We start from the raw sequence: 12941 nt of genomic DNA on the forward strand, positions 1-12941 counted from the left end.
AGCGCACATAAAAAAATTAAATGATATTGCAAATCCTAACCAGCCTTGATTATTATAACATTGAAAGGCACTAACAGCAACTTTTTTATATTAAATCCTATATTGAAGGATCTTATCTTGCAGATCTATCAATATTTCAATCCTTATTTATTACAACATTAAAAGCTAACCAACTGCAACTTTTTTACATTTAAAATAACATCAACGCCGTAGTAAAGTGTGCCCACAAGACAGGACCAAGATTACATACTCGTAGCTAACAATACAAACACTCGGCAAGAATATAATTTACGATACAAACACCGGCCGTTTTAGTTTGTGAGAGTGTGGCTAGTGGAAGACCTAAATATGTAATACATAAGCGGGCATTCTTGCGAAAGCTAAACATGGAAAGGTTTTCTAGGAGTTGGTGCTCGAGTCTCCACGGACTGCAATCTTTGCTTCAGATGGAACACTTCAACCTGGAAATTGATATGATGAATTTGGTCAATAAGTAAGAATGAGTTATATGTCAAAAGAATGTGGAGAACTGGTAGTCAAGTTGAACCAAGGATGAGTAAAATCTTATATAATGTCATTTCCAGATCAACCAATTGTGAAAAATGGCCAACATTTCTAAATCGCAAAAACATGCAGTGAGCCCTGACTGTGAGTAGTTACTCAGCTGTCCGGTCTATCTGATACAGTGAAGGGATGTTTTCTTACTCTCTAATGAATTCACTGAACGTTATGATGTTCTAAAGGACAGGAAAACAAGGACTCGGGTTCCTCGTAATTTATTGTCTGATTAGAAGACGAGAGTGATTTAGTTGATTCAGACAGAGCACAGAAGATTGATCAAGTAATCAACCCAATCAGTTTAGGACCAACGTATATTTTGATGTTATCATGTTGATTAAGAAGTGAATGGAACCTGTAGTTGGAATGCTCTAGCTCGTTCTCCTGCAAGGACGCCTCGTGTTGAATGAAGCTCCTAAGAAGGACATCAGTATAATCAGTACCTCGATAACTTTTCATAATTCACTCAAAAGGAAAACTTAGATTGAAAGCTACGCTCTATCTATACCTTCTGTGTATCATCCAAAACGGCTTTAAGGAAAGCTACATCATGTTCCAGTCTTACGTTGTCAGAGTGGACAATATTAGATAGGCTATTAGCTTCTTCATGCGCCAACTCAACACTGTTTAGCTTCTCCTTAAAAAACTCCAACTCCTTCATTATGTCTGCCAATTGTTTCTCCATTTCCTGCCTACTTTTGAGAGAAGATAACAAGTTCTTTTCTGCTGCCTCACGACCAGCTAATGCAGCTGTCAACTGTCCTTCCAGATTGCCATTCTTTCTTAAAAGGGCAGCTAATTTTGCTTCGTATACTTGATAGATGTTCGATTGAGCTGTCATTCTTGATTTACCATCACTCTCTGGAAATACAAGACCATCACTTTCTGAAAGCAAGCTTCCACTTCCTTGCTTTTCAAGAGAGCTCGAGTTATCATATTCTGAAGCACAAGTTTCTTCTGCAATCTTATCTCCTCCAGAGCTAATCCCAGCTCCTAAATCGACTGGCTTTATGCTTTGCTCCCTTAACTGAAACAATATCAAGTACACCCCATAAAAATGGATAGGAGTTAACTGAAACAATATCAAGTACACCCCATAAAATGGATAGGAGTTTCATGTCTTGGGATTCCTTACCAAGTTGAGGTTTCACGAGACCAACAGAAACACTGAAAGCAGTAATAATAATTTTTTTCCCAACAAAAAGGTATAAGAGTATGAATGAGGGGAAAAAGAAAAATAGCAAGGTCGTCACTGCCAACAGCAACTTTTTCAATGAGAAATTTAACAAGAAAAATTGCAAATAGCCAATTGTGTTTACCCGTGGTTGATTTTTGTCTTCTAAGACATTCATGATTGTCATCTCAGCATTCTCCTCCTGATTATTAAATTGTTTGCGGAAGGAGACATTTCCAGGAGCAGCATTTGTGTCAACAAGTAAAGATTCTGACAATGATTTTCTACCAGGCCCATGTTGTTCGGAAGCAGATGCTAAATGAAGTCTTGAGACAGAATCAAAATGACTACTGAGAGAACCATTGTTTGGCTGAGAAGACAATTCTACAGATGAGGCACGATTCTCAGACAGCAATCCAGCAACTTTACTCAATGTCGATTTTTTAATAATTGATGATTCAATCTTCTCCATGCGCAGTACCTCAACCTGTAAAAAAACACAAGAATCAGAAATGAACCACAAGCACCTAAGTCATAAACCAAAAAACCACGTCATATTTGGCTCATCTAGAACCTGGTCTGATGCATCCTTCTTGAAACCACCAAAAGCAACAAGAAAATCCCTTTCCCTGTGCTGTACAAGAACTAGGCTAAACCCCTGCATGGGAGAAGTAACAATTCTCAGAATGTAGAATGAAATATAAAAATATAGCATAGGGAAAAAAAAGACAAATACAAAAGTGAAAGTTATGCAATTGCTTCATTTAAGTCTATATTTGGAAACACAGAAATGAATGGGTTCACAATATGCAATTTAAGATTTCAAGGAATGCACGCCAGGTCTGTAATTTTGTGGAAGGTCAATAGCCACAACCCAACGAGAGTCCAGCTGATCCATTCTTAGCTGGTGTTTCATTCAATGTTTCACAAAGTCCCATTCTATAACATGATTTTTCAGAGTTCAGAAAAGGGCAACGCTAAAATATCTATAGCATTAATTACAGTGGTTACATCAATCACATGCCAAGAATGCAAGCAACATGGCAAACAAATATCCATAAAAAGATTTTCAACAATTAGTTCTAAGAATGAGAGTTATTTGCGTGAGTAAATCAGAAAAATCAAACCAAACCTTGTTGGTAGTGATGGAAGATGAAGGTGATGCAACAGCAACTGACCATTCGAGCTTAAGAACATCAAATATCAAGGTCTCTGCATCTGCTGTGAAAGGGAAAATTATTGGGATTCGGCGGAGGAATTAAACAGGATTTCAAAATTCTTATCATGTACTGTCAACCAAGGAACTTTGAAAAATGGGAAAGTCTTGACTCGAGACACAGGCAACAGTTGCTAATATTCATGCGAATTAAAAGAACGATACATTCTCAGAATATCAAAAAATGAGAGCAAACCCAAAGACAGCCAGCTACTATTATAGCAAAAGATTGGTTGTGAGCTAGAAGAACATACGTTTTTTCTTGCTACCACCACCAATAATATACCACTTAGTTCCGCAAAGTGCTCCACAACAACCAGCTCTAGGCGATGGATGAAAACTCCGAGTTTTAACTCTTGACCAAACCATCTATATGAAACAATTCACGAGTTATAGTGTTGCATATAAATCATATAATCATCAACTAAGAATTCAGTAAATTTAGATCAATTATTTCCACAAACCGTCTCGAAGTCAAGAGAGTATAAGTCATTTAGAGTACGAGACTTTGACACTCCACCAAAAACTAACAGTATTTTGTCATCATAAAGAGCCGCAACGTGGTTCGACCTTGGAGATGGACGCGGTCCACTGCATACAAGAAAACTTCAGTCAATAACATCTGAACCATTTCTTTCCATATTTAGGGATCAGGGAAAAACATGTAACAGAAAGATAATCAGATATAGAGAGATTTACTTGCAAATGGTACAGGAAGGCCTATAAATATCGACAGCAGTTTCGCTTACGTGCAATGAAGAGGGAGCCAGGTCAGAGACTTCAGATCAAACATATGCATATCATTGAGTTTCCTCCTTTTAGAATCTTCACCTCCGAACAAAATAAGAACAGAGTTTGCCCTAACAACTGTATGACCACTACGAGCAACCTGCAATTCATGTAGCTCTAAATATTACTGATTATTCTAAATTCACCCACTAACGCTCCATTTGACTATAGAATTACATTCCCTCTGATTTTTTCCTTTCAAATAAAAAATAATAACAAAAAATTTAGATACCATTTCTTAACACACAATGAAACGATTGGGGAAAAGGCAGAAAAAAGATACAAAAATAAGTGAAAAGGCAGAAAAAAGATACAAAAATAAGTGCCTTGGTTTAATTTTTTACAAGTATCTCATCATTAACGTCAACAGAAGGAAAACATAATAACTAAGCATTAGATCCACATGCTTCTTCAAACCAACAAGGGAGTGATTCTCTATGGACGAAAAATTAGACCAGGGTGAACAGCTCATATGCTAACTTATTCAAAAAATAAAATAAAATGACGCACGATGCAAAACTCAGAACTTCTTGCTGGAATAATTATTTGTAACAGGAGTACTCACATCCTTATGCCAGATAAAACCGAAGCTCAAAGTTCTAATGCTAATATATAACTCAGAAACGTATCGTGCTTAAAAAAGTATAGCTCCATGTCCCAAATGCAAAGGCCTTAGTAATGTTAACCTATTAATCATGGAGAAAATCTGGCAATAGTTACTTTTAACATATTAATTATGGAGACCTTTACCGGAATGTCTCCCTTTGCTTCTGTAAGTGACCAGTATTCTTCGTCCATATCAAATGCCCAGACTGCATGGTAAGGAGACAAGTGCGTGAGGGGACACATTATCATGGAGAGAGCAAGAGCGAGTTACAATCAGATAAAGCTTACCAGTGACCCTTTCACTAGCAGGTTCAGTTTTTCCTCCTATAAGAAGCACTTTTTTTCCCCAAGGGACCTAGAAAGTGACATGAGATGACTATCAGGCGGCATAGGCAAGAAATAAGTGGCTCCAGCACATACCCAACACTAATAAGATGTAGGAAATACTGTCATACCAAAGAGTGACCCTTGCATGCCGGAATTTTTAAAGGATGACTAGTTGATGAAAGATAACGCTTTGGTGAAGCCTTGGCCCATGAAAATCTATCAAAACTCAGTACCTGAACACATAATGAAGAAATAAGAGTGCATTGCATTTCACCATATGACATACTGTTATGAGCCCAGAGTCAATCAGGAAAGACTTGGGCCCATCAGGCCCAGAAACACCCAAAGGCCCAACTAAAATAGCCTTTGAGAAGCCCAAGATAATTAATACGTATGTTAGGAAGAACAAGGGGAAGAAACACGTGAATGGGGGGGATAAAAGAGCAGTTAGAGGGGAGGAGAGATTCATTCAGTTATATTTTCTGTTGAGTGAGTACTAGCTATGGCTAGGGAGAGAAATATTGTACAGAGCTCATAACTCTGGGTTTCCATATCTTCATTCAATATAATATTCCATTTTCTTACTGTCATATTACTTGCAATTGTATGTGCATGAGCCTCTGAATTCTCGGAACACAACATTGGTCCGACCTGCCGGATTCGGGGAACGCACAAAAAAAGATGGCCAGCACACGTAATGATGCAAAGTTTGAAACAATGGAACGATCAGTGAATGGGTTGCAGGAGAGTATGTTGCAGGTACAGGGAAGGCTGGATAAACTCGATCAAACGCTCGGCGGCTTCCATGAGCTGAGGGGACTGATGGAGCAGCTGATTAAAACACAGGGAGGAGGGAAGGGTCACGGTCATTACGATGAGGCACTAGAAGGAGGGCGGGGAGAGAGAGCGGAAGCCACTAACGGTAGGAGTCACGAAACAGTTACAGAAGAAATGAGGATGGCGTTGAGAAGGATTGAATTACCTGTTTTCGAAGGAGAGGACCCGATGGGGTGGCTGGGGAAAGTGGAGCAATACTTCGATGTTCATAACACTCCAACCGGATGTAGGCTCAAACTGGCGTACATCTGTATGCAGGGATCCACCATTCATTGGTTCCGATGGATGAAGGCGAGGGTCCCTAACATGAACTGGGGTCGGTTTGCGGAGGAATTGATTAAGAGGTATGGCGGGTACGAGGCGAATCCATTTGAGCTCATAGCCTCGCTGAAACAGGGACAACAACCCATCAACACCTATATTGAGCAATTTGAGGTGTTGGTTGCCCAGATTGGTGACGTTCAAGAAGACCAATGTCTGGGTTATTTTATGAGCGGATTGCGAGAGGAGATTCGTCGGCGAATGATTGTTCATAATCCGCAGACGGTCGATCGCGCGATGTTATTAGCAAGGGGGTTGGAGGTCGAATAGTTCGGTAAGGTGATGGACCGTGGCATAAGTAGATCTGGGCTTGGCCAGGGTCTTGAACAGAGAGGGCCCATGAATATGAATTGGGCTAATCAGGCCCATTCCACTTATAAGGATCGCCATCCTAGTAACCCACCATCGCGTGTTAATGCAAGAGCGTTGGGTCCTTGGGTCCAGTAGAAGAGTATCAGCACAGGCCGCATGCCCCGACGAATTACGGAGGGGGGTCGCGATCATATCCTGGTGGAAACAGTGGAGGAACAACAAGGGTCCAGACGCCGAAGAATCGTGATGGTAGAATCGTGTCACACCAAGAATATTTACACAAGAGGGAGAAGGGGCTATGTTTCAAATGTGGGGAGCCATATCACCCCTTACATCAGTGTGTGAATAAGAGTTTAAGGGTGACGATTCTGGCGGAAGAAGATGGGGAAGAAGTCGAGGAGGGTCAGGGGGCAACTGAAGAGGGGATTAACCAACAGCAGGGAGAGGCTGAAGCATGGTTGGAAGCCCCGGTCACTGAATACAATACGCTGGAATTGCCAATGTATTCGGTCAGCGGTATTAATCAACCGCAGACGCTGAAAATGAAGGCGAAGGTAGCAGGACGAGAGGTGGTGGCGATGGTTGACAGTGGTGCGAGCCACAACTTCATTTCGAGAAATTTGATTGCTGATTTGGGAATCGAGGTGGATGAGGGGGTGAAATTTTGCGTGTGTCTGGGGGATGGGTGCCGTGTGGCTTGTCAAGGGCTGTGTAAAGGGGTGGAAGTCGATTTGGGTCTTTGTCAGATACAAATTGAAGGGTATTTATTTGAGTTGGGTGAACTTGATCTCATCCTGGGCGTGGATTGGCTTCGAACGTTGGGCGACGTCATGCTGAATTGGGCCAATATGTAAATGAGATTTACGTGGCAAGGGCAGAATGTGGTTCTACGAGGGGACCCGAAACTCAGTAGATCTGTGGTGTCGTTCAAATCAATTGCTAAAGTGAGAGAGATAGAATTCTGTGGGGCGGTACTGGTCAAGTAGGATGACAGTGTGCTGCGCAAAACGGCAATAGAGCAAGAAGGTTCCAGTGGGGCAATTGACATGCTTCTCTCTCAATATGAGGGAGTATTTCAAGAGCCAACAAGATTGCCTCCTCGACGATTACAAGATCATATCATAAACATCAAGGAGGGGTGTGGACCGGTGTCGGTGCGTCCATATCGCTACGCCCACCACCAAAAAGATGAGATAGAACGTATGGTGCGAGACATGCTCAAATTGGGTGTCATACAGCCGAGTAGCAGCCCATACTCCAGCCCCGTGATTTTAGTGAAAAAGAAAGATGGCAGTTGGCGATTTTGTAATGATTACCGGGCCTTGAATGAGATCACCGTATCTGACAAATATCCTATTCCAGTGGTTGAGGAGCTCTTCGATGAATTGCATGGTGCGAAGTACTTTTCAAAGCTGGATCTCAGGTCGGGTTATCACCAAATTCGGGTACAACCCGATGATATTCCAAAAACAGCGTTTCGAACGCATGATGGGCATTACGAATTTGTGTTAATGCCCTTTGGTCTGAAAAACGCCCCGGCAACGTTCCAAGCCACAATGAACGAGGTATTCCGACTTTATCTAAGGAAATTTGTTCTTGTATTTTTTGATGATATACTGATCTACAGTGAAGGGTGGGAGGAACACTTGTTGCATGTAAGGATGGTGCTCGATGTCCTGCTGCGTAACAGTCTGGTTTTGAATAAAAAAAATGTCACTTTGGGTTGAGTCAAGTAGGCTACTTGGGACATATTATCACTGACCACGGGGTGATGGTGGATCCAGACAAGATAGCAAGTGTTAGTCAGTGGCCGAGACCGAAAAACACAAAGGGTTTGAGGGGATTCTTGGGGTTGACGGGCTACTACAGAAAGTTCATTAGAGATTATGGGAAGATTGCTAAACCATTAACAGACCAGCTGAAGAAAAATAATTTCTCCTGGAATGACATGGCAGAGGATGCGTTTGTCAATCTCAAAGAGGCTCTTAGCACGGCCCCCGTCCTTAAAATGCCCAATTTTAGTCAAGAGTTTGTGGTGGAGTGTGATGCATCAGGAGTGGGGCTAGGGGCAGTGCTGGTTCAAGAGGGCAGGCCCGTCGCCTACTACAGTAAGGCACTGCCTGAAAGGGCTTCAACAAAGTCAACATATGAACGAGAATTAATGGCTTTGGTATTATCTGTCCAACATTGGCGCCACTATCTTTTGGGGCGGAAGTTCACGGTGATAACAGATCATAAACCACTAAGAAGCCTCTTGCAGCAACGAATTACCATTCCAGACCAACAATATTGGTTGGCCAAACTACTCGGATATGAGTTTGAAATCAAGCATAAGGGAGGGTTGGAAAATGGGGCCGCTGATGCGTTGTCACGAAGAGAAGACAGGGGCGATTTGATGGTCTTGACAAAAGCTGAATGGGTTGAGATAAATGAACTTAAGGAAGCGGTTTGGGGAGATCAAGAGCTGAGGAAGATTATTGACAAACTTCAAAGGGAGGACACGGGCAGCACCCATTATATGTTAGTCAATGATTGTTTGTTGCACAAAGGCAGATTGGTGGTTCCGAAGTCTTCGCAGTGGGTCACCAAATTGTTAAACGAGTTTCATAACACCCCAGTTGGGGGTCACGCCGGTGCATTACGAACATATAAGAGGGTAGCAAGTAATTTTTATTGGAAGGGAATGAAGGCAGATGTCAGAAAATTTGTAGCCCAGTGTTCAATCTGTCAGCAACAAAAGTATGAGGCTACCAAGCCCGCGGGGTTACTCCAACCGTTGGCACTGCCCAAAGTGGTTTGGGAGGATTTAGCCATGGACTTTATTACGGGACTCCCAAAATCAAAACGGTATGATGTAATATTGGTGGTAATAGACAGGTTATCAAAATATGCACATTTTTTGCTGTTGAAACACCCCTACAAGGCCAGTGCAGTAGCTGAGCTGTTTGTCAAAAATGTGGTGAAATTACATGGGATTCCAAAGACGATTGTGAGCGACAGAGATGCTGTATTTATGAGTCTGTTTTGGTTTGAAATTTTCAATGCTCCAGGGAACCCAACTAAAAATGAGTACAGCGTATCACCCTGAGACCGACGGGCAGAGTGAAGCGTTAAACAAGTGCGTTGAGACTTACCTACGTTGCTTCTGCTCAGAGCAACCTAAAAGTTGGGCTCAGTGGCTACATTGGGCAGAATATTGGTACAATACTTCTTATCAAACAGCAGTAGGAATGAGCCCATTCGAAGCGGTATATGGACGCAAGCCACCAAGCATGACTCAATTTATTCCGGGAGAGACACAGGTGGCAGCGGTATCACAGGCATTAGGGGACAGAGATGAGCTCTTACGGCAACTCAAGTATAATCTGGAAAGAGCTCAGCACCACATGACAAAACATGCTAACAAGAAGCGGCGAGAGGTTCAATTTCAAGAAGGAGACATGGAATACTTGAAGTTGAGACCTCATCGACAGAATTCAGTTTGCTCCAGAGTTGCTCAGAAACTATCCAGCAGGTTCTATGGGCCATTTAAGGTTAAAAAAAAGGTAGGGACAGTTGCCTATAAATTACAGCTGCCCGAGGGGTCAAGAGTGCATCCAGTTTTTCATGTTTCAAGCTTGAAACGAGCAGTGGGCACCTCTGATATTGAGATCAAACTCCCGGAAGAACTTGACACAGATTTGCTCATGACTTTTGAACCTGATTTGGTTTTAGCAGAGAGAATTAAACTTCTAGTAGGACAGCCATGTCAACAGATTTTAGTGCGATGGAAGGGACAATCCGAAGAGGAAGCTACATGGGAGAGTCTAGAAGATTTTCAAAGGCAGTTTCCTGATTTTCGCCTTGAGGACAAGGCGCATTTTGAGGAGGCCGGTAATGTTATGAGCCCAGAGTCAATCAGGAAAGACTTGGGCCCATCAGGCCCAGAAAAAGCCAAAGGCCCAACTAAAATAGCCTTTGAGAAGCCCAAGATAATTAATACGTATGTTAGGAAGAACAAGGGGAAGAAACACGTGAATGGGGGGGATAAAAGAGCAATTAGAGGGGAGGAGAGATTCATTCAGTTATATTTTCTGTTGAGTGAGTACTAGCTATGGCTAGAGAGAGAAATATTGTACATAGCTCATAACTCTGGGTTTCCATATCTTCATTCAATATAATATTCCATTTTCTTACTGTAATATTACTTGCAATTGTATGTGCGTGAGCCTCTGAATTCTCGGAACACAACACATACAACATTCTTCCTCAAACAAATCCACAGTCAATGTTGTGAACAAAACAAGCAATATTTGAACCCATCATTTCCTTCACAAACACTGTACACAATTGCTTAGTTTGGGAAGCTGGAGATGAGAAAAACTACTAATTCCAGATAGAATAAAAGAACAAATAAACTGTAGAATTTACAACCAAAAGAAACCATCACAAATTTTGTTCAATAACAGGAAAGAGAAGGTGAAGTGCTTATGATGATACCTGGACATCATCCAGCAATCCATCTGAAGATTCCCCACCGACTACCACCATATTGTTCCCAACAACTGCTGCCGCATGCTATATAGAAATCATTCAAATTTTCAAATGTTTCATCTAAGAAGAGAACCAATAAGGCGTGATTTTTGTTCAACCGATACGAGTAGGACCAAGTGTATTTTACATTGAAACGAGCTTTGGGCTTCTCTCCACTGACAGAAAGCACCATCCAATCTTCAGAGCTGCCTGAAGCACAGTTATTAAGCTCAGACCCATCAGATGAAGATTGACGGATTAGCTCATCATAATCATCGGAGGTGTTTTCCATGCTTTCCCCCTGCCATGATAGAATAGTTCAATGAGCAGGCAAGTCTTTAATAGAACCTCTCGATGAACGAAATTGAATACTGACATTTGAAATGTTAAGTCTTTTATTGTGCCTTACTGGACTTCTAGTTCCTTGAGCAGCATCTGAGAGTTGAACTTTTTTTATTCTGAAGGAAACAAAAAATATGAAATACTTTACAACTATAAGTTTCTGAAATATTCACAATGCTGGTTAACCATAACAAGACACGAACACCAAAACCATCTGCACAAATGATGAGTATGACTGCGACATGTTTCGATTTGATTGTTAGATCTGGACATGTAACGAAAAATAATATACCACAACAGTAGCCAGTGAAATCACGCATTCTATTATACGGAACAATGGCTTGATTCTCAAAAAGGTCTAGTTGGGTCCTGTGAAAATGAAAGGTAGTCTAATCGTTGTTTTACATTCAAGTAAAAGGAACAGTAGTTCAATATTCCGTTCAAAGGCATCTCAGGGAAGAGGAGGGTCACTGTGTCATCAAAATACTACGTTTAGCCCTTTGAAACACTATCATCAACTTCCATAACAATGAATATTTTGTTCAAGTGCATATTCTCATCATACATGTGATTAATACCACAAAAGATTAAGCAGCGCCAAGTCAACAAACACAAGAGCATAGTTTATTCTCAACATTCGTCTGAAATAATGACATTTGGAGGCATCTACAGTTTCAGTTCACGAGGATAGAAGATGCATTGATTCAACAAGCAAACCTTAATAATTATTTTCACAAGCCATAGAATAAAAAATGATCAGTAATTAACACACGTTAAATAAAAAACGATTTGGCAGCGGCGTTCAATTTTTTTCTTCATCCGGCGACCCAAATAAGTCAGCCCAATTTCCACACACAAACAAAAAAAAATATATATACTTTTTAAAACAAATGCATTTACATCAACTACCTTTCAAGCTTCATTCTTCTCCTCGAGAACCCGAACATTTCCTTCTTTTTTACAGAACCCCCAGCAAATTGGAACGAGGAAACCTTCATAAATTTTCAAAAAATACACCACATTACAGGCACAGCAAAGTATGGACATAAAATCAACAAAAATCAGGTCTAGATACAGCATTATGCATCTATAAACTAATATTTACACGCATACACAACACAGAATTGAAATTACCGAATATAACAGAATGCAGCTTACTTTTAGGGATTTATATATCACTGCAACGAATCGAAGCTAGAATTTCAAACGATTTTGTAATACTGTACTATATAGTGTCAATAAGTTAGCTCTCCGCGTGTACATACAGCTAATGTAAGTATAGTTTATTGGCATTCAGCGCTGAAGTGAGGCAGAGAGTGCGTACTGCGCAGGTTAGCGTTACGATATTTCGGTACTTGAAAGTAGAGAGAAATTATGCGGGGTTGCTTATTATTATTATTATTATTATTTACAACAATGATATATTGAATTTAATTTTTTTAATATATATCATTCACGTCGTGTAAAATTTGTTAAGTACGTTGTCAAAATGTTTATTTAGATTAAAGTTATAATTCAGCCCTTTTTAAAAAAAATGTTTATTTCAGTCTTTCGGGGATATACAATATTTTATATCCGAGGAAAATAATTTTATGAAATATCTTAATTTTTTATTCGATTATAATAATAATTGTTTTGTGTTGAGATCCCGCAGTTTGGAATGTGTGTGTATTTATATGGAAAAAAACTTGTATGAGACAGTCTCACGGGTCGTATTTTGTGATAAATATCTCTTATTTGGGTCATCCATAAAAAATATTATTTTTTAAGCTAAGAGTATTATTTTTTATTGTGAATATCGGTAGGGTTGACTCGTCTCACAGATAAAGATTCGTGAAACCGTCTCACAAGAGACCTCCTCATTTATATTTATATATTCTCAAAATGGGTAAAACTATTATTCAATAATCGTGGACCAACTCGAGAAGCTCGAAGAATAAGCATTCA

The 12941-nt window shown here is 40.4% G+C and overlaps 1 protein-coding gene across 5 annotated transcripts; it reads right to left on the minus strand.

Moving 5' to 3' along the window:
• Positions 1-105: 105 nt before the first annotated feature.
• Positions 106-12353, minus strand: LOC142518699 (uncharacterized). Of its 5 annotated transcripts, none has more exons than XM_075621504.1 (17): positions 12153-12353; positions 11904-11986; positions 11062-11110; positions 10801-10953; positions 10620-10697; positions 4799-4903; positions 4632-4698; positions 4488-4549; positions 3698-3837; positions 3413-3539; positions 3203-3317; positions 2865-2953; positions 2307-2390; positions 1878-2219; positions 1067-1585; positions 914-973; positions 106-461 (listed from the first exon to the last, which is right to left on the minus strand). In XM_075621504.1, the coding sequence occupies exons 2-17, from the start codon at positions 11939-11941 to the stop codon at positions 381-383; spliced, it is 2109 nt and encodes a 702-aa protein (XP_075477619.1). In that variant the 5' UTR covers positions 11942-11986; positions 12153-12353; the 3' UTR covers positions 106-380. The 5 variants fall into 5 exon arrangements, with proteins under 5 accessions (XP_075477619.1, XP_075477616.1, XP_075477617.1 ...); XM_075621501.1 differs by having other exon boundaries at positions 11029-11110; positions 12153-12352; XM_075621502.1 differs by having other exon boundaries at positions 11029-11110; positions 12129-12352.
• Positions 12354-12941: the final 588 nt, after the last annotated feature.

Source organism: Primulina tabacum, chromosome 11 (genome assembly GCF_025594145.1).
Source record: "Primulina tabacum isolate GXHZ01 chromosome 11, ASM2559414v2, whole genome shotgun sequence".
NCBI lineage: Eukaryota > Viridiplantae > Streptophyta > Magnoliopsida > Lamiales > Gesneriaceae > Primulina > Primulina tabacum.